The following is a 22,573-nucleotide window of genomic DNA, read 5'->3' on the forward strand; positions in this document are numbered from 1 at the left end:
GCCATTGAACTGATACATGTTCAGCCAAGATCACAGAGCCATTGTTTGTGTGACAATGCTTTTGAAACACACACAGCTTCTGGTTGCAGAAAGCTAAGCAGACTTCATTGTTGATCTTCAAGAGAATGCTTACGTATCAAGTTGACTCAAGAATCCTTTGCAGTCATCCGTGGTACAGTGGCTCACGATATTATCAGAAACTGTCTGCAGTAAGTTTAGTGTGTAACAAACCATTGTTAAAAATAGATCGCATTGACTAACATATAGCAACGCCAACATCATGGGGGTTTTATAGATATAGCAGTAAGCAAGTAGTCGAGAGTTGTTGTCTCTCAGCAACCTCTGGAAAACCTCATTAACCTCTGGATTTAATCACAAGGCACGATTTTATCACAAGCTAGCTGTTGATATATTTGCGCTTTTTAAGCTCATTTTTCTCAGCATTTAGCCTATTAAACACCCTGTAAATAGCTTATCTACCTTTAAAAAAAACTGAAATTATTTTGAAGGCTGAATTTAGAGAATAATGGGTTTTAAGCCTTTCGATGCCATAGACGCATAAATGCGTTTTCTATGGTCGAGTGCCGTAGACGCATAATTGCAACTTTCCCAGCAATTGCGTAGTAACTTCATTTTATTATTCCTTGACAACATAACCTACAGTCTTTAGGACTTTCATGATATTGACAACGTGGTCCAATTGAGTCATTGTTTGTGTGACAATGCTCTTAAAAACACACACAGCCTCTGCTTACGGTAAGCTAAACCGTCATCATGCTCGACCTTTGAGGGATCACTCGCACATACTTGTAGTCAAATCAATCCACATACTAGTATTAAAAAATACTCCACATCAACCTTTATGGGTTTTTAAGTTGTATATCTGTGTTCAATGTAACTGGTGTAGCGCAGCTATAAAACAACGGCGAGCTGTCAGTGTACTCTACTTTAAATGTCGGTGTACTCTACGCTAAGTGTCAGTGTACTCTACGCTAAGTGTCAGTGTACTCTACGCTAAGTGTCGGTGTACTCTACGCTAAGCTGTCAAATACATGTGAAATAAACTTCATTTTACGACAACAACGAAAATACTCCAACCAATACTCACATTTATGATTGCCGTTCGCATCATCTTCTCGATTTTTGTCCTTTTATTCATCAACTGTGTTATCCATTAAAATCTCAGACACTATTGTCTAGGCTACAGGTCAGTAGCTACAAAGTCTATACCCCATATACATGTGGATAACATGTATATATACTTTATTTCTAAAAAATGAGGTAATTAAAATAATAAACTGAATACATAAAAATTCTGATTTACCAGGAATAAATACAAAAACCATATTTTAAACATGCAACATCATGCACAAGTATTTAGCAAAGAAAAACTTCAACATCGAGTATGTACTATCAAATCCCTTCTCAAACTACACGGCGCAAGACAGACGAGAGGATCATGTGTTGGCAGTGACTGGCAGCAAAACATATTTGGTAATTTTTCCAGCACGCAGCTGACGAATTCGGCCACAATGTCTGATGATAGTCAGCACAGATAGGAAATGTTTGTCAACTTTGCTCGACTGCTCAGCAATATCCATATCAGTCACAAACTGCAAGTCTAAAAATACGCGTATGTATGAGGAGAGAGGAAGTGGCACATTGCTTAGATGGGAAATAACCATTTCACTATATGCAATAGTAGGGTATGCCATAGTAGGGTATGCAATAGTAGGGTATGTAACAAAAGGATATGTAATAGTAGGGTATGTAATAGTAAGGTATGTAATAGTAGGGTATGCAATAGTAGGGTCTGCAATAGTAAGGTATGTAATAGTAGGGTATGTAATAGTAGGGTATGTAATAGTAGGGTATGTAATAGTAGGGTATGTAATAGTAGGGTATGTAATAGTAGGGTATGCAATAGTAGGGTATGTAATAGTGGGGCATGTAATAGTAAGGTATGTAACATTAGGGTATGTAATAGTAGGGTATGTAATAGTAGGGTATGTAATAGTAGGGTATGTAATAGTGGGGTATGTAATAGTAAGGTATGTAACATTAGGGTATGTAATAGTAGGGTATGTAATAGTGGGGTATGTAATAGTAAGGTATGTAACATTAGGGTATGTAATAGTAAGGTATGTAATAGTAGGGTATGTAACAGTAGGGTATGTAATAGTAGGGTATGTAATAGTAGGGTATGTAACAGTAGGGTATGTAATAGTAGAGTATGCAATAGAATTGACTTGAGAAATGGACTCAGTGGCAACTAATTTGTTTTATACAAACTAAAGAGTCTGATACTTCAGTCTACAGCAGGGGTCAGCAACCCACGGCTTCGGAGCCGCATGCGGCTTTTTCATCCCCTCACTGAGGCTCCCTCTGACTTTAGATATTTTTCTTTTTATACCATATGCTGAGAAATTCATAAAAATTGAGAAGCTTTATCACTAGATTTTGTAATATAATTTAAAAAATTGTAAGTATGGTAATAAATTAAACATTGTTGCTTCTTATGCATCATTATTTATGCGCCGATAAAACTGTCAAAATTACACCAGTCGGCATGACACTTGATTTTTTTTACCCCAGGTAGGCAAATTATGGCGAATACTAAGGAAAGAAGTGATAGAGAAAAATATAGCATTTAATCCTACATGGGCTGATTCGTTTGCTTTCACTGCTGATGAGACTGGTTCACCAGTTTGCTTAATATGTAATGGAAAATTTGCAAACAAAAAGTCAAATGTCGCAAGACATTTTCAGAATAAACACGCAGCTTGTGCTCAAAAATATTCAGAGGGATATGAGAGTACAAAGGTCATTTTGGAACTGATGCGTAAGGCTAATTTTAGCAAAAATTGCTGCAGGAATGACATTTGCTGCAGTTAGAATTTACATTTGACGTTTTGTTAAAAGAAGGACCGAATTAAACATGAAGTTGCAATTTTTCCTGAAAGTAACCTTATAAACAAACAACGTAATATTTTCACGTTACAATCAAGTTATTATTAGCTATTGTATTGTTCTTCGCAAAAGTGTAATTTTTTTCTCAGTGCAGTTAAATCAGTATACAAGCCACACCTTTTCGTTTTATGACATGGTATAAAAGCATTACAAGCTAAACCAAAATGTTACATGTAGTATTGATGTGTTTTTTAATTTAAAATATCGAAGAGGGTTTGTGGCTCCCACTGAGTTCATTCCTGCGGAAAATCGGTCTAAATGGCTCTTTGAGTGGAAAAGGTTGCAGACCCCTGGTCTACAGTATGGGTTTCAATATGGGGCTGATTATAGACTGTCTACAGCATACAAACTGACAGACTGCAAGCATTTATGATGAGACATGATCAATCATGTGAACCTTACACAGAGATAAGATTACCACTACTGAGGTCTCAAAATGAACAGGAATACGCCATTCATTTGTCCAAATAAATTTGAGATGGCTGGAGCGCTAGTCTTCTTTGGAGTCAAGATTTTAAAAGTAAAAAGTAAGATATGAGGAGTTGTTCACCGTTATTCTACAGCTGAAGAACTTAATTAAGCTGAAAGAGAACTGTGAACATAAGTGCAGCAGCCGTGGCCTAGGGATCTGAAATGCCTGACCTGTAAACAACAGGTTGAGGGTTCAATTCCCAAAAAGGACACTAATTGTCTCTGGAATAACATCTAACCTTGAATTGTTTTCTTCAACTGAACATGTCTTCAGTCATCCAGGTTCCCTTACCACTGGACTCAAACATGTCCAGCCAAGACAACAGTTTGTGCAATATTGATCTTAACAACACACACATAGCCTCAATAACTTGCAACAAAGTAAACAGACGATCGTACTTGATCATTGAGGCGTTGCGCAAATAGAAACACTTTTTAAAAACAGCAATGTTTCAAGAAACTCCAAACATCAAAAATCACTTCGTATGACAAGACAAAAATTTGCTCTAAAAGTCATCCGTCGTGGTAACTGTAAGTCGACGTTTGATGGTAGTAAGCTTACTCTCCGTATCTTTGCTCTCCAGCTCCAAATAGTCAATCTTCTTTCGTCTTTGTTGTTCTGAAAGACCTTTGGACTTGTTTACTATTTTATACTTCTCTGATGCTGCCTGATTGAGTACATCTATTGCTTTGTTAGCCTCAGAATACAGTATCCTACCCTTCATGTACCTGCATACAGAGCAGAGGCTATTCATTGCCAACTTCATTCTTGGCTACTACAACGACTCTCAAACAACACAAAAATTATATTTGAGACTTCTAAGGGCATACATGTACTTGATCAGAATTCAAACACTTCAACATTATAGTAAATGGTAACATGCTCATCGAACACCCCAACCAAATGCATATTATAAGCTGAGCTTTTTAAGACCAATAGCTATATTGTTTGTAAACTAACTTGGGTACAGTGCTGAACTCCTGCGCGGTTAGGTATGGCAGAACGGGAGGAGCGAATTGCTTGAGTTTTGACTTCGTAGCCTCTCCGGATGCTAATTTTTTTCCTGATGCCAAAGACTTTTTACCCTGCTGCCTTCAATAAAAGCTGACGCTGTTGAATAGTCTTACAACTGACAGACTGACAACTAAGATATGGCCTTGAACTAGTTTCTCTTTTACTGCACTTGCACGGGCATACAGACGAGGTTGATGCTGAATTTGCAGATATACTGTGTTTAACAGATAGCCTGAAACTCTACATATGCGGGCAAGAGCGGTGAGAGCAAATGGCTAATTGTTAGCTGCTAGTCACCGATAAAAACTGAACTCAAGTAAAAAGTAAGCGATTGCTTCAAATCAATGACTCAGTAAGTGACCTACTTAGGGGCTGACACCACAGGTGAAGGTTCAGAAACCAACTCTCCATTTGAATGGCTGCCTGGTAAATACTTGGGTACCTTGTCCGTGAGTGCATCCAGTTCGCTATTTATAGCGGCCATCTTCCCCATTAGAGCCTTGAGAAGAGTAGAGCTATTGATAAACTTACATTATCTAGCTAAGTACAGTGGAACCTCGATTTACAAAATTAAGTCATTCCGGAAGATGTTTTGTAGGCAGAAACCGATTTTACAATATAAATGCGTTAATCTATTCCAAGACCTCTCAAAACTCGGACATGGTATTTGTATAAATTATAAATACATGCAATGGTTAAAACCTAGCCTGTCTTGACAAACTGTTGTTTTTGCGGAGTTGTATCCCCGTTGAGCAGGCGAGCAACACAACAGCTTGTCACAAGACGTACTGCACCCGATGCATCAGCTGCACTTATAGAAAGTTGTTCTCTTCCGTCTATGTGGCTTGATTGCGATGTTATGTCAGTCGCTCCATTGGTACCGTAATCATAACGAATTTCGCGCAAAAAACTTATTTAGAAAAAATAAGATTACAACGTTTAACCAGCGACCAGTCTCTGCGGTGAACTTTAGTAGAACTTGAGAACTTACGCAACAACAGTGACTAAACATGTCGTTATTTGTGCGTTCAATCAATTTTATTTCTGTTTTTGTATCAGTCAGTTTTATGTGTTCTTATAGATTTTATTTTTAATTTATTTTATTCTTAAGTTCTACTAAAGTTTACCACAGAGACCGGTCTTTGGTTAAACGTTGTAATCTTATTTTTTTCTACATAAATCTTTGCGCGAAATCCGTTATGATTACCAATGGAGCGACCGACATAACATCGCAACCAAGCCGCATAGACGGAAAAGAACAACTCCCTATAAGTGCAGCTGATGCATCAGTTGCAGTACGTCTTGTGACAAGCTGTTGTGTTGCTCGCCCGCTCGACGGAAGAACAACTCGGCAAAAACAACAGTTTGTCAAGACAGGCTAGTTAAAACCAATAACAAATACTTGTTAGAATTTTGTAATTATAGGCATTGAGTACTTCATAATAAAAAAACAAGAACACATGGAAAAACATAGAAATAACAAATAAAAATGAACAGACAAAGTGTCATCATACAAAAACGCAGAACTTGAAACTAAAGTTGTCCTACCTTTTGTGTGATATATATGATAACTCCAAATTATACAATAAACAAAAACGTGACATTTGTCGTATGCTACCTATCGCTAGCAGATGAAACTGAGTCAGGTGTGTTGTACATCGTAACCACAAGATGCAAAAAGGCCAAAGTACGAAACAAATGAATCAAATAACGGAAGGCCTTTCATATCTATAAAAATCTAGTGAGTCAAAGCAAAATTTTTACCAAAAGACGTTTTATAACTAGAAAATTTGGTAAGCAGAGGTTCCACCGTGTAGGGACGATGTGTCACGTGCCACAAAAATTATGTTGAAAGCTGGTACAGCCACAAGACATAGACATAAAGTTAATAAAACCGCATGCCATAGACATAAAGATCTAACCAGACAAGACAGAGTTCCTATACAAGCACTCATGTGTCTAACATTGGCGCCATCTTGCCTCAGCATTAAGTCCAGTATGTTCATTTCTAATGAATTGATATTTCTCATATCTAATTGGCTAATTCTGTTAGTTTTTGCATTTTTCTAATGTTAATAAACACGAAGATCAAGAAATTGCAATAAACACCTGCGCTATTAATAAACATGGATCATTGACCTTGAATATGAAATGTCACAGGCAAATATACAATCAGTGCAGAAATGGAACAGCCTTAAATTCGTGTGGAATATCCTAACAAAAAGGGGACAAGATTCCCTGAGCAGTTTAGCCAAGTGACACATTTTATAGCTGTTAATAGCCCGTTCCCAGAATGCTCAACGACTGCTTTGTTTAGGCACATATGCGAGATAGTTGGTTAACAGGTCACAAGTGTATGACAAATCATTGCAAGTGTATGATAACTCATTGCAAATCATAAAAATAAGAATTGTCCTATCTTTCTCACAAAAAGAGTAAACTACACATTGTGTCATATTTTATAGCTTCAGAGTTGCATGTTCGCTTGTTGCATTAGTAATCTGGAAATTATTTTTTGTTCCAATCATAAAATTAAGAATTGTCCTATCTTTTCTCAGAAAATCATTTGGTTCAACCAGTTGATGAAAAGGCATGAACTTCATCCGTACACAGACTCACTTGCAGTTGATTATTGAGATCTACGGCCTTTGCTCCTTCCTCTCTGTATTCTTTAAAGGTAGTGGAGAGACGAACTGAGTTCTTAGCCAGAGTTCCATACTCATTAATAAGGGTGTCATCCTCATCCTGCAGAACTTCTCTTAGGTCTGCCAAGTTTGACAGCCCGTTCACTTTATCAACATAGCCACCAACTAATCCTGGCAGATCCATTCTCACCATAAACCAATAAAAGTTACTGCTGCCAGTAGTCACTGTTGGTGGCAGCAGATGGTAGGCAGCAGATGGTAGGCAGCAAGGAATCTCTCAAGGTGATCTGTGGATCGATATTTAATCTGAGGACAATGTAATAACACTGCAAACTTACTGTTTTTGACCTACACAATTGTCATCATAGCCACTGCCATTAATTCGCTCGAAAAAAACATCAGCCAATAAATGCTGCAGTTGTGATCGCAACTGAGCGTTATAGCCTTGAAAATCATCTAGGCTACACTTGATGATTTTCAAGTGTAATCATCAAGTGTAGCCTCTTATCCTTTGTTTTTTTTGGTAACATGTCGGAGAATATTGCTTATTAGTACATGTAGTAAAACTTGGTAAAAATAAAGGAGTCAACTTATGTTTGACCCCTAAAATATTATGTGTAAAAAGGTTACGGACACCTAATTCAGTGAACCGGATTCTCAGCAATCAGATGAAATTAAAAGAATTTTACATCATTAATTTTTAGTCATACTGCTGAAAGCGGTGGTAGGATGAATTAGTATGTAAGTATGTAAACACTTGTGAGACCACTGATTAACTTATAAACTGAGTCAGTCTTGAGTGTGAATTATGAACCTATTTCACTCCAATTTAATTTGTTTCCATCAAATGATGTTAGAGGTCATGAAATTTAGAGTTTTTCGGATTTACCTATGGTGTTAAAAATGGTCCTGGGAGGGTTATATGCGATTTGAGATGCATGACAGCCTCAATGCAAATCATTGAAACTCCTAGTAAATATTGGATGTTGGAGATATTTATGTCAATTTATAACACTTTTTTGGTGTCCCTAATTACTAATGGGTATACATATGTGGCTTACTTTGCTGAGAAGACAATTTTCAATAAAGTGTAATGCTTTGTATTTAGAGATTGATAAATAAGGATGGGACTGATATTGGAGCAAAAGCATTTGTCATTCATTTGTGTTTATATAAAATCATATAGTATATTGAACTTGTAACCATTTTAGTATTATTACTACCAAGAGTTAATTTTCAACCTCTTTCATTTAAATAGTCCGACTCATACCAGTAAGTTACGTTAAATAAGATTTATTTTGCTCAAGTCCTTATTTTTTATCTTCATTTATTATATTATGTTTACTTCAACTTTGAGTTTTGCAAATATCAATGCAGTAATTAGTGGAATCTTATTGTCTCTTGAAAATACTTTAGATTACAGCTGACTATTCTTCAAATTCTGTGCCATGGAAAACTATTGGGTAAGAATGGTTTTCCATGGCACCGAATTCTTAAGTTTAAAGGGTAGTACATGTATCTTACATTAAGCTCTCCTGATGAATGAAAACGCCTGACAAATAAAAGTTTAAAAAGTTGATTTAGGGTGTTCTAGTGTATTTTACTGTGACGCGTCGATCACTTCTAAGGCTGGACTGATTACCATTTACAAAGACCAAGCATTGAGCTTTCTAATGGTATGCTTACATGCTAATTTATTCAAAAGTGGTTCACATGGCTTAGTAAAACTTGCAAGCCTTGGAGCTACCATTACAATTAAGCAACCAGTTCGCAGTCATTGCAGTCGTCCCAATACGTTGCCATCAGCTATAATTCATGGCAATTTAGTTTTTTTTTCCATCTTCAAGTGTTGAACAAAACAGCGATTAACTTGTCGGTTAACTAATCCGCAATTAAATTGTGGGGGAGAGTGGGGCCCATTGGAACAAAAAATAAATTTTTGAGTATAAATTTTTCCTGAAATATTGAAGTATAATGTAGATAATCACAAAGGGTGCATAAACATGTTTTACATATGTATGCCAAATGTCAATTCTGTCGGTTGTATACTTAGGAAAATATCACAAAATATCGCACTCATTGCATAATTGGGATGTCAATGTGCCAAGGTAGGCGGTACGTTGAAACACCCTATGGGGCACGTTGAAACGTCTTTGATTTTCATAGTAAATTTTAGTTTTAGAATTGCTTCTTCTTGAATTTATTTTCAGCCAAACAATTCAAATTTCCACTAGTTATCTGAGCAAGAAAAACTTGAAAATAGTTTGCTATGAACTTCAAAACACTGATCACAACAATCACGATAATCACGACAAACAAACTTTCACGGTAAAACAAAACATATATACATTTTGATATAAAGATTGAACTTTTCTACCTATATATTAGTATTTGCAGTCATAATATCAATATTGTCCAGAAATTTAGGGGTTCATCGTGAGGATTAACTTTTAGCTAGGTCATCGAGGCTTGTATCAAACAGCAGCTTCAGTGCTACTCGAGCTGTTCCCTCTATAAGAATAGAGGGGCAAGTTGCGACATGTTGCAACTTGCACCTCGATTTTTATCATTAAACCGTGTTGCAACTTGCCCCATAGCCTTTGTGTTTCAACGCGCCCCACTTGACACTGATTAACCAAAATGTTCATTCCAACTCAGGATGATGTAACATCATGAAATTGGTAGGTGCATTGTGAGAAGAACATGTCTATAGCTGCCTCAACTGACTTTTTTAACATGGGATGATGTATAAGGAAGATATATGCAATTCTCTAAATTGGAATCATACCTGCCAACTTTCACGCATTGGTCGTGAGACTCACGCAATCACCCCAAAGAAAAAATGAAAATGCGTGAGAAATGCGTGAGATTTTTGCCCCAATTTCCACAATTTTATATGTACTATCATTGATAAATCAATTGCCCCAAAACCAAATCTCACGCATTGCCCCACTTTTGGGTTGGCAGGTCTGATTGGAATATAAAAATAAAAGGTCAAAAAATTACCAATAAATTCTATAAAATCATGGCTCACCTAATTTGCGGTTATTTTCATTTCATGCAATCAAGATATCTCAAAAGATGAACTAGAAAGCTCTTTAGACAGTGAAGTAAAAATTTAAAATGACGTAAACAAGCAAGAAATTTGAGGAATGTTTCAACGTGCTCCGCGTTGCAATGTGCTCCACTCTCTCCCACCACAGGGTCAATTCTAGAGTGCTTCAACTTTAAAGAGGATAAAATATTTCAACTCTAATTTATTTAGTATAATGAAATATGTATTTGATGATTGGTTTTAGTAACGCATGTACAACCATTAGCAACGGAGTTTATCCATGCATAGTTTAAATATTCAATATTTCCTATTAGACTGTTCAAGCAAGTTGACTTGCCCAATTTTGAGAAGTCACTAGCTGAAATTCACAAACGGGTAACGGAGTGTATAGGCATTGGAGGTACCATAGACAACGTTTGGAACATTTTAAAACTTGGCTTACATAATGCAATAAATGATCATGTTCCTACCAGACAAAGACAGCCTAAAAGGCCAAACGAACCACTCTGGTTTAATAAATCTGCAAAGCGTGCATGCAACAAGCAACGTAAGTTATACTCCTTGTATAAGAAAAAAGGAGACAGTGAATTACTTAATAAATACAAACAACTACGTCGAAGTAACAAAAAGTTATTTAAAAACCTCAAAAAAGACTACATGACCAATAGACTATACAATCCACTGGTAGAGGGTGACACCAAACCCTTCTATAAATATATAAAAGAGTTAAAAGGAAATGCAAACAAAATTGTGTCGATGGAACAAGACAATGGAGTATTGACTGAAAATGATTATGAAACTGCTAATATACTAAATTCTTTTTTTCAGAGCGTCTTCTCGAAACCTTCCCCTCTACCTACACTGCCATTTATTGCCGATCCCCAAAATATTTCGATCTCAACCAACGGAGTATTAAAATTAATAGATAACCTGAAAACTGGTAAGGCCGCAGGCCCAGACAAGATTGGAAAAAAATCAACTCACTCTAGACCCCGAAGGAACAGCCGCTATTTTGACGAGCATATTTGACTATTCACTTCAAACAGGTACCTTGCCCGAAGAATGGAAAACTGCCCACGTGACTCCTATTTATAAACAAGGTAGTCGAACTTCACCATCCAATTATCGCCCCATTTCTCTAACTTGTATATGCTGTAAATTATTGGAACATATAATCGTTCACCAGCTAAATGCGCAGCTTACAAACAAAATTTCCTCAAACCAGCACGGCTTCAGAAAACGTCTCTCGTGTTGTACCCAACTGATAACAGCAAACCATGACATACTCAAATTTAATGACTCCGGATCCATTGTACACGCAGCCATTTTAGATTTCTCTAAAGCGTTCAATGTAGTAAATCATAGCAAACTCCTAACTAAGCTTATAGGCTTCGGTATAAATCCCATACTTATACGTTGGATAGCATCCTTCCTCCAAGGTAGGTCTCAGCGAGTTCTGGTAGGAGGTGGGATGTCGGATCCAGTACAGGTCACATCAGGAGTCCCGCAGGGGAGCGTACTAGGCCCTATTCTGTTCATCTTGTTTATAAATGATATAGTTGACTGTGTTACCAATAGTTCTATACGCCTCTTTGCCGATGATACTCTAGTATATCACCCTATTACAAACTCAAACGACATGACACTATTACAAACTGACCTCGATAACCTATTTCAATGGGGACAGTCCAATGGTATGTTATTTAACGCCAAAAAGAGCACTATTGTTTCATTCGGGAAAACATCGCTTACAGACAAATACCCCATAAATTACCATCTCGGGAACACCCCTTTAATCACATGTGACACTGTAAAATACCTTGGTGTGTACCTTTCAAAAGACAACAAGTGGAGTACACATATTGAATATATTTGTATGAAAGCATCACGCATCCTTGGATTGTTAAAAAATACTATTAGTTATGCCCCAGTCGCAGTGAAATTGATTGCCTATAAGCAGCTGTGTCGACCTGTTCTTGAATACGCCTGTTCTTGAATAGGTCTGGGACCCTCATACAGCCACGCATTCCGACATGCTGGGACGCATACAAAATAAAGCTGTGAGGTTCATTAAAAATATTAAAGGCAGAGAGGTGTCCGTCTCAGAAGAAAAATTCATGTGTGGCTTAAAGTCCTTAAAACACAAAAGACAGCAACAGAGATTGTCTTTGTACATTAATATCGTATCAAACAAAGATACGTTTCTATCCATCCATGACACACTGACCGAAATGAACGCATCTACTCACTACATGACCACACGTTCTAACAATCTAAACGCCCTCTCCTGTGACTCTGGTCAGTTTTTACAGGGATTCATCCTCAGGACATCTCGGGAGATCCGCACTGGGGAGATTGTAGCGGACTAACAACAAAAAAAGACCTAGCGATCGGAGGGTCCCTTTCTTGCTTCTCATGAGGCTCTAGGGACTAAACATCATCCAGATCCAGATTCACTCCAACAAAATTTTACCAAATTCCTCATTTCCCGTTTTAACGATAATTACATACGAATCTGTATACATTCATTGCTGCAGTGTGCAATGCGTACTGTGCACCATACAACCTTCGTGTGAAAATCACCGAATAATCTTTTACACGCATAACATCGATGCGGCAAATGTCTGTACTAATAACGTCACATCTCCTAAGAGAACTGATTTTTTATACTTTTATTTATACCATACCAATTAAAAAATATATTGGTAACATTGTATAAGTTGTTGTTGGCCAATTAGAAATATTAATTTAAAACGTTTATTTAAAAAACTCATACTTACGATTGCATCGATTAATGAAGATACAAAAACAAAATAACCGCCCGTTTTCTCTGCAAGCGGACTCGCTAAATGGCTCTGTCTTACGGAAGCGCACTGTTATTGAATCGGACTTTGCGTTCAAAGTTCAAGCCAGTGACATAAACTTCATCGTAATTGTCGATCGCAGAACAGCGATTGTTGCTAAGCCGACGTCACTTCCCAACAACCGATAACTAGTTTCGCTAGCTCCCGAAAGCATTGACCGTCTAAAACATTGATTCCAAGCATTTTTATAACGCGCAATACTTCGTAAGGCTACTAATACTTACTTGTGGTTTGCTAACACGTCAGACAAATTGTTAAAAATAATATACTAGAGCTTTATACGATAAGTTGCTTGTTGCCTTTGCTATTGTGTTGAGACGCATTTGTTCAAAATGTCTTCTTGTCTTGGCATACACACGTCAGCTGTTTTAGTTGTTAATTATATTTTTTCTAAGCTATCATTTTTGTTATTTTTAAAACTTCTTTTATTTAATCACGAGCTTGTTTATCGCCAGCATCACACTAGTTTTGTTGATGCGACCATCTGCTGTCATTTTATCGAATTCAATTACTCTAGTAGTACTCGTATTTTCTGTTTGGTTGCAGTCTAAAAAAAACTTTTTTTACATGTTTGCTAGTTATTAAAAAAATGCTAATGATATCCTATTTATATAGGTGTATCTTACTTTCACCCAATGTACTGTCATCATGAAATAATCATGCGCATAAAACATAAATCACGATTGTTTTGTTAAGCAAAACTCGACTAATTAGTAATTGTAAGGCTTATTTGTAGTTTCCAAAATGATGCAGCTAACGAATAACCGATACAGAGGTGGGATATCAGGAAGAGAGTTCCGAGGCCCTGCACCTGGAAATGTAGCTATTGTAAGTTTTACTGTTGGTCATTTTATTTAGTATCTATTGTTACTGCTGAACCAGATGAAAGAAATCTTCTGTATATAGAGCTACCTCATCAGCTCCAACATCATCATAATGCACAATAGATTGTGGTAACGTTTAATTAAAGTTGAATGCCAAAGCAACAGATAATCTAGAAAAACATCACTAAGATCAACCAACCCCATTAGCTGTAGTTCAGTTTGGTGGTTCTAGTAACATAAGGATCATTGGTGATGTTAGGAAGGGCATCCAGTCACAATATCTTTTGTGCTCAAACTAACAATCATTCTAGTATTAGTACAAGACATGGTTGGCAGCAGTTCCGTAATGAATAGAAAAAAGCTAATAGAAACAGAAAAGAAAGTTGAATTCTCACGTGTTAGAAGTGTCATTAAAAACTCTACAATTATCTCCAAATATTAAAACTAGTACCCTGATAGTCTCAAGTGCTGTGAGATCATCAGGTGGGCGAATAAACCACAGGGAATAAAAATCACACAACTATTCTGATGTGCTTGAAGTCAGGCAATTAGCCTAGATGTAAGAGTGTCAGGCTGCCAAGCCGAATGTGATGTGTTCGAATTCTGTACGGTGCAAGTCTTTCTCTTAACCACAACCCGTGGCTTCGGACAACGGAATGTCAGGCATGGCTCACATGATGGTAAAAGTTGTGACTTGTGAATTTTGTGATTCGCTGATTTTTCAGATTGCAAAGAACCCTAAAAAAGGTGCTGTCGATAATATAATTCTTGATGCAAGACGTAAGCAGGAAGAACTTGACACCGCTACAAAATTAGCTAAAGAACAAGCTTTCATAGATCTGAAGAACACTTGGGACAGGTATATTTATTATTAGAACATTTGGATGTGCAACAAAAACCATTCCGCTTACATATTTACATTCCTTTATCTGTGAATGATCTATTCATCTAGGATAAGCAATATCACACTTTAGTCAATCAATTTGAGTGATGAACATTGCAGAGAGACAGAGAGGAAGCTCATGGCCAGTAGCGTTAAAAGGAAGGTGAAATCCATGATGGCTGCCAATCAAACAGAAGTTGAATTTAGACGAAACAAGTATGTACAATCACTAAATCACTTTATATCCGTTATCTATAAAGTATATTTACTATTAGATATTGCTATATCTATAGATAGATTTTAAAATCCCATTTTGTCATCGCGTGCATTACTGTGTGTGTGCGCGTGCTTTTGATTTTTGCTCGATTTCATTCTTACTTCACACGGGTATGCTCCATGCCTTTCACCAGGTCACCAAAATACTTAGGTTCAAAACTCCGTCTATTCCTGAGAACCAGCCTCTCAAATACCTACCTGCAGCATGGGCAAGTCACCTGGTACAAGGACAGTTACCCTCGATCAAGGCGTTCATGAACTGTTGTGATGAAAGCAGTGCGGGCTATCTGAATGAAAAGAAAATAATTCCTAGGCACTGTCGGGCTTACTGATAGCGCTATATATTTGTAGATTGCCAATGAACCACTGAAGTATAGCTTTACTAATTTTACTAACAAAAAATGAAACATATCCACCTGCACTGGCATCATGACGCAAAACTTTGCTTAGACGCTAGCAAAAAGAAGTTTCATTGTTCATGATACATTAATTCTTAAAGTAGATATATTTCTTGCGATCTAGACTCACTCACATGCCTACATTTATAGGCTGCGAGAAATACTGCGTCAAGAGGAAGAGCAGTACCTGCGTGAGATGGAAGACAAACAGGAAACAATGTTGGAGAGACAAGCCAAGATGCGAGACAGAGCCAAATTTCTCAAAGAGAAACGAGAAAAAGAACGAATGGAGTTTGTAGAAGAAAAATTAGACCAGAGGTGGAGGTAAGAAATGTTGAACACATATATGTGTACAAATTAGTACCACATCAACTGAAACACGTAGTATAATACACAAAAGTATTGAGGGCTGGTTGTATAGCCCGTTTTACGAACATGGATGAGCTGCGCTGCTTGGTTCTGAAGCTAGATAGCCTTAGGGGAGCTGAACTGAGTAACCTTGTTTTATAATCTTAGCAGGCAATTCAATGAAAATCCATTCAGCTAAACATTTCCGATTATAACCTAGCCAGCCAAATGTATTCTGAAACTAACATTTCTGAGGCTATACCATGGATAACAACATTCTGAGACTCAGCCCAGCCAGTCGTAGACAGGTGCTAATGGAACGCTACTACTTATGTAGCTATAATTGTCTAGTATGTTTTACTGATATTATAGTGGTTAGCTCTGTGGCTAATTGGTTGTCGGTGCAGTACCAGATGGGGACATTTTGTTTTTTATGGCAAGCTCATCACACTTTTCCTAGCTCTCAAAGCCTATACAGACCATATAATATATATTATAAAGTATAAATTATAAATATATATATATAAAGTAGCAAAAATGATAATCTCATGTTTTACTGTTTCCGTCTATTTTACGTTAGATATTATCAAATTGCCAAATACTTTTCGACAACAGAATGATTCTTTTTTTTTTAGTTGGCATCAAAATGGCTTTCGTTTTTTTAATAAAATGTCAGACAAACTGCTAGTTACTAGCTACTTATTAACAGGTCACAGTGTGAAGAGCTGAGGTCAACGATGTCCAAACGCACTCAAGATGAAGTCTCCGCTGAACTGGTCTTCCAGATGAGGGAAAAACTAGATGCACAAAAAGAGAAAGAAAAAGAAGAAAAGATGTATGCTGACATGTGGGAAGCCGACATGATGGCAAAGGTAAGTTGCTGCCGACAGCGTATGCTTAACTATTAGCCCTAACATCGGTTTAGTGTGTGTAAAGTTATAAAATGAATGTGTGCTCTCTGTAGGCTGACAGGGAAGACAGAGAGGCAAGAGAGAAGCATGCAAGGAACAAGGAGCAGCTCGCTGTGCTGCACACGCAGATGGCAGCGTTAGAGGAGAGAAAGGCTGAAGAAAAGAGGCTCATTGAAGAAGAGGCAGAGCTTCTGGTAAGTAGACAGGTGGTCAGATGATAGTGTTTTCCTTGGCCTAAGTAGATGATGAAATGGATCAAGCACACAAGGGTGGAACACATGCGAGTAGGTTTTCATGCTACTTCATGACAAAAGTTAGCTTTTTACATTAAATAGTGACCTTGTTTGACAAAACTTTCATAAAAAATAGTTGGTCATTTTACTAACACGCTGGCAGTTCAGTGCATCATGATAGATCATCATGTGCGCTTCGCTTAGAGTCCAAATATTTGGGTTCAAGTCATGTGCACTGCAATCTTTTTTCTACCATTTTTAGTGCGGAGACAGACAGACAAGAATCTTATTGTAGTAAATGCTTGATCAAATATTGTTAGAATGGTTTTCTAAATAGGTACATAGGTTTAAATCTGAACTTTAGAGATGCTTATGAACATTTAACACCTAGTTGAACTAATTTCAATGCCTCTAAATTAAAGTCACAGAGTCAACAAGGTCAGATTTTTTGCACACTGGCTTTGGCTGATGACAGAGCAAAAACCTAACCAAAAATTATAACCACCGTCATACATGTAGTTGAGAATGATTGGTTTAAAAATGGTTTTAAACAGGAAGTCGGTTAAACTTGTTACAATCATTTTCTATGAAATGAAAGTTAGTAGCTATAAAAATCTGTCCTTCAGCTGTTTCTATTGATAAGCAAACTGCTAGAACAGATATTTAGCTAAAAACCGCGTCAATTGCCATATCAAACTCAATACTCATCAATTTAATGCAGACCTTTGCTTCTTATTTTCAAATAGATAACTTCATATTTCCGTAAGCCAGTGCAAGGCATAGAATTGAGTTAACTCATTTATACACTCATATGTGGAAGCCTGATAAATATAAAACTGACAACACAAAAGTGAGGAAAATTTTTCATACATACAAAAAATAATTATACATTACAAAATCCACAAAAATGGTTTCATGTAATTTTCTCTTAAAATTGAAGCTGGTTCTAGGTAGGAGTTGTTTTCACTTGTTTGTATATTTTTAAACTTGACAAACCAGTCTAAAGATACCGTTCTACAGCCACCTTCACAGAGTAACTTATCTAGGAGTATAATTGAGTGTGAGTATATGACTTGATAATAACAAGTAGTCCTTTAAAGAAACCTTTAAACAGCCAAACAAAGTTTCGGCTGCTTTCACCGCTCTCTTGATATTTTTGCCTCAATTAATGAAAAAGTATAAAAGATGCTAGAAACATATAATAATATAGAAATATATAAAACGTTTTCATTAAGAATATATAGATGAACATGTTTTCAAATTTTGACGTCAACAAAAATTGGTTACAACCGCTATTCTTCGATTATTTACAACCAGAAAATCAACAGAATATGAGTGTATCGCTTGCTACAGTTCACATTGTAAATATAAATGCAGAGGCAGCAGGCAGAGCTGAGGCGATTAGAAGAGGAGAGAGAGGCAGAGGACAGGCGCAGGCGGCAGGCTGAATCCAAGCAGCTCTATGAGACAAACCTGAGGCTAAAGATGAAGAAGAAGGCTAGAGAAGAACAAGAACAGCTCGCATTTGACATGAAAGTACTTGAGACTCTCTTGCAAGAAAGTGCAAATGAAGCAGCAGAACTGGCACAGAGAAAGGTAGGAGAAAATGTTATAGCATGTAATATATAAAATTATATATATATAATATATATAATTATTGAATATAGTTTCAAAAGACTTGTGTATGAAAAAATGCTAAAACGAATGAATGACTATAAACTGCAGTTACGAGCAGTGCACGAAGCCACTAAGGTCATAGGATTTATAATAAAAAGATGAAGGTGATTTCTGTCAATGAAGGAAAGAATAAAATGGTGATTTGCTCATCAGAATAGTGTGGCAGCGCGTATCAAATGTGTCACTCAATCTTGTACAGCGATGTCTGGAGGACAGTCAAGTAGGAATATGACAGCATACATGATGTTGTGGAGTGTGTTTGACCTTGAGCACATAATTTGCACACATCAACTCTAGATAGGTGTTTAGTTCTGTAATGTTTGCCATATACACCCACTCGGTGTAGGATTATATCCATGGGTATATGATACGGAGGCAGGGGGGCTTTGATGCCTCTCTAGTAGGTCTTTTGATTGTTGTGAAACAGTATACCAAGCTGGAGCTGCATAAGGCAGTATTGGAATTATCTATCCCTGATAAAATAAAGTGATCCCCTCAAGAGTATCAATGTTTGCGAATGGGTATACTTCATTCTGTAGAAAGAGTTGCGTGAGGAGAATCTACGGTATATGGCATACCTCAAACAGCTGCAAGAGGAGGAGAAAGCGAGAGAGGGTGAGATGGAAGCTATTATCAACTCAGAGGTAGAGAAGAACTGGCAGAAGAGACTGGCGCAATGGCGGTTGGAGAGAGAGGCAAGGAAAAAGATGTTGCAGGAAGTAATGGCAGAACGAGGTCACCAAATCAATGAGCGATGTGAGCATAAAGATGTTTCTTCATAACTCTACAGCTGTGTAAAGCTATATACACTGTTTCCATACTTTGAATAGGATCAGTGTTGCCCGCTTCTGGCGTAGTCACACTCTATTGTTTCAACGATTTGTAGTTGCGCTATAGATATTTCCAAGATTTGTGAAGTATTCATCAAAACAAAACTTGTTAAAGTGAAATCGTTTTCGGACCATGGTCACTTTTCAATTCATATGTAGTCAACTAGTTGCACTAAAAAGTAATTATTTCATCACCCTCTCATGACAAGCCATCTTTGACATAAAAAGGTTAATATAAAGACAAAAAGTCAAGCAGAAACAGCACTGAGTAGCAGCAGAGAATTTTTTTAACAGAGACTCGCATGGTTTTTTTAACAGAGACTCGCATGGCTGTGTGCTGAAATTTTGTTACCTCCATTGGGGAGAGCTTACCCAAATATTATCGATTTGGCTCCATCAGCAGTGAGCGTTTCTATAATGTTGAAGTAGTCTCACAGTAAATGCCTTTGCACAAATTTGGTAAAGCGAAATGGCGTCAAGTGCGATCAGATTTTATTGTTTCCAAGATTCAGACTGGAAGCAGCTCCAAGCCCATTCGAAGCAAGACAGCGCATTGTTATTCCCAGAATAATCATGTAATTTAATTAAACATTAGGTGATGATTTATAATAAGATCATTCTGCTGGCCTATGCAATGCTGTGTAACTCTATGATTACATGCAACTCTATGAATCAATGTGGCTCTATGACTGTCTAATTCAATAACATGAATGTGCATAAACTGTTTAAGTTATAGGTGCGTTTAGTAGAACATCATGCAAATCAGAGTTGAATTATTTTTGTTGCAGTAAGAGCAAATGCACAACGACAGATGGAAGAGAAGGCTGAGAGAGAAAGGATACTAGAGATCATAGCAGAAAATAAAAGATTAGAAGATGAGAAAAAAGCTCAAATAAAACACAAGAGTCTCCGATACCAGCAAGGTTAGTGCAGCCAAGCAATTACAGAACCTGTCTAACATTGCCATGTCTGATTAATATAGCACCTGCATGACTATGTCAGGCCATACAACTAAAGCCCCAACTGTGACTGGCTAAGTAACTGCAGTCTTTGTTTCACAATGCCAGGCAAATATGGCACATGCATGACAATTTCGGGCAACTATAGCACCTGCCTGAGAGTGCCATGTTTTGAACAACAATAGCACCTGCCCAACAATGCTGACCGTCCAACTTAGACCAAATGCTATATTTGACAATACAGTAAAATAGGAAGTGGTTATAAACTAACCATAAGCTGAGTAGTTTATGGAATCCTGGCCATGAAATGTTACCCAATATGACAGAATGCCCAAAATAAATTGTTGTATTCCACAAGTAGTCACATGATTATCTGAGTTAAGGAGAGCATAACTCCCAGCTTTGTTCAAATCTTGTTTGCAGATTTGCTAGACCAGATGGGCTATGAGGGCAGAATGAGGTCAGCACAGAGCACTGAAGATGCAAGAGAGTACATAGTTGGGCAGCAAGCAGAGGCAGAATACCAGGAGAAACTAAAGCAATGCCTGAGTGAGCCTCACTCTGCTGATCACATGCATCCAATGAGGAGACACTATTACAGGAATCAACAAATCAATGCTTAGATAGTCAAGTCAACCATACCTTCCCTCCAAGGCAAAAGAGAAACTAATCAGCATGGTCAACATTTGAAGTTAAAAAAGAAAATGAACAGGAGCCAGTGTCGGCGCCTACAGATATTAATCAGAGTTCAATTTTGTATAAAGTGTTGACAGCATCCTTTGCTGTTTCTCGAGACATGAAATATGACAATATTTGTCATAGCATTGTATATGTAAATTACTGACTACTTCATTTACAACAATATTATATTTTATCACCATAGCCCCATACTTTTAATAAAATAAATAAAGATCATAAAAATGAAATAATAATTGATTTGATTGATAAAAAATTTGATAAATAATATATTGATAATACTGATGCCGGGGCAAATCAAGGAATAAAATTAACAAAAGGCAGTACAGCTAAGTTTGATTGGAAAAATGATACAAACAGGATGTATATTTGGAGGTGAATCTCAACTAGATGATAGTGGATGACTTGACATTATCTTACTTATACTATAGATCAAATATATGAACTTAAATTGGAGGTCATGAGTTAACCTTTGTTACATCATTGACAGCAGGAGACCTTTCCAACTAAGCCACCAGTTCAATTGTCAAACGCAGCGCAAGGGTTCCCGGTCATAAAGGTTCCATGTGTTAGTTATTATGCATATGAAATTATTAGCAACATGCGTTACCTGCATTTGATGAGTTGTCTGCTTTCAACAAATTCACTATAAATTATATCAACAATTTGTATAGAACTTGATAGTCTCTATATATTAAAATGTTCTGAGACACTTTTAAAGAGCATAGAGTTGTCGAAATGTCAAAAGGTTATTGATGTTATTGACTAGGCTCTAAGCAGTGAATTGAACTATAGCTATTAAGGCAGATTTAGCAGAATTTCTAAAAGAAAACTTTCGAATTTTTTGAACCGGCTGTTATTAATATTTGTTCAGAGAGTGAAAGGAAAGCTGCTACTTTATTTATAATTTTATGAGTGAATATTATTTTTATTTTAATAAAACAGACTAGCTATTATATGATAAAAACTTCTGCTTCCTCTAGAGTTCACCGCTACATTATTTTCAGTAATTTGACTATCAATGCTACTTAATAATCGGGTTTCATGGGAGTTGTGAGCACATACTTGTTTGAAATTAATTATAAAATTTTCATTATCAATTGGGAAATATTCCTTGTAAATTTTTGATTTTCTATTTGAATGCAAAAAATAACTACGACACACTTCAAGAGCCGGAGAAGCCGAATGCATACTTTTTCTTATACATGTTTAACATGTTCTTCTCAAAATGAACAAGTTTAGAATAAGAGAGAAAAGATGGTGGATTGCACTATCATTAGCGGCTATTAAAAAAATACAAATGCAAAGTATGCACTCTGGATACATGTGAGAATAACTCTGATACCAGAAAGTGACAAAAATAAAAAATAAATGTTACAAAAGGTGTCCTTGGACAAGAACATAATCCGATTTACGCAAGACAAGAAAAATATTTGAAGACAGCTCAATGAGTTTAAACAGTCTAGAAATTTTGTTCAGTTGTTAAATGGAACCAATAACAGGTTCAAGTAGAAAATC

General features: G+C 36.8%; 2 protein-coding genes across 2 annotated transcripts; one reads left to right on the top strand and one right to left on the bottom strand.

The window, feature by feature from the left end:
• Nucleotides 1-1,248: 1,248 nt before the first annotated feature.
• Nucleotides 1,249-12,990, bottom strand: LOC137394734 (spindle and kinetochore-associated protein 1-like). Its single transcript, XM_068081496.1, has 6 exons — nucleotides 12,937-12,990; nucleotides 7,076-7,388; nucleotides 4,822-4,955; nucleotides 4,403-4,534; nucleotides 4,004-4,170; nucleotides 1,249-1,621 (listed from the first exon to the last, which is right to left on the bottom strand). The coding sequence occupies exons 2-6, from the start codon at nucleotides 7,292-7,294 to the stop codon at nucleotides 1,458-1,460; spliced, it is 816 nt and encodes a 271-aa protein (XP_067937597.1). The 5' UTR covers nucleotides 7,295-7,388; nucleotides 12,937-12,990; the 3' UTR covers nucleotides 1,249-1,457.
• A 200-nt stretch (nucleotides 12,991-13,190) lies between these two features.
• On the top strand, nucleotides 13,191-21,008 carry LOC137394780 (cilia- and flagella-associated protein 53-like). Its single transcript, XM_068081546.1, has 11 exons — nucleotides 13,191-13,224; nucleotides 13,757-13,848; nucleotides 14,570-14,703; nucleotides 14,848-14,943; nucleotides 15,552-15,725; nucleotides 16,459-16,621; nucleotides 16,714-16,854; nucleotides 18,271-18,489; nucleotides 19,110-19,326; nucleotides 20,189-20,323; nucleotides 20,783-21,008. The coding sequence occupies exons 2-11, from the start codon at nucleotides 13,765-13,767 to the stop codon at nucleotides 20,980-20,982; spliced, it is 1,563 nt and encodes a 520-aa protein (XP_067937647.1). The 5' UTR covers nucleotides 13,191-13,224; nucleotides 13,757-13,764; the 3' UTR covers nucleotides 20,983-21,008.
• Nucleotides 21,009-22,573: the final 1,565 nt, after the last annotated feature.

Source organism: Watersipora subatra, chromosome 4 (assembly GCF_963576615.1).
Source record: "Watersipora subatra chromosome 4, tzWatSuba1.1, whole genome shotgun sequence".
In the NCBI taxonomy this organism is placed as follows: domain Eukaryota; kingdom Metazoa; phylum Bryozoa; class Gymnolaemata; order Cheilostomatida; family Watersiporidae; genus Watersipora; species Watersipora subatra.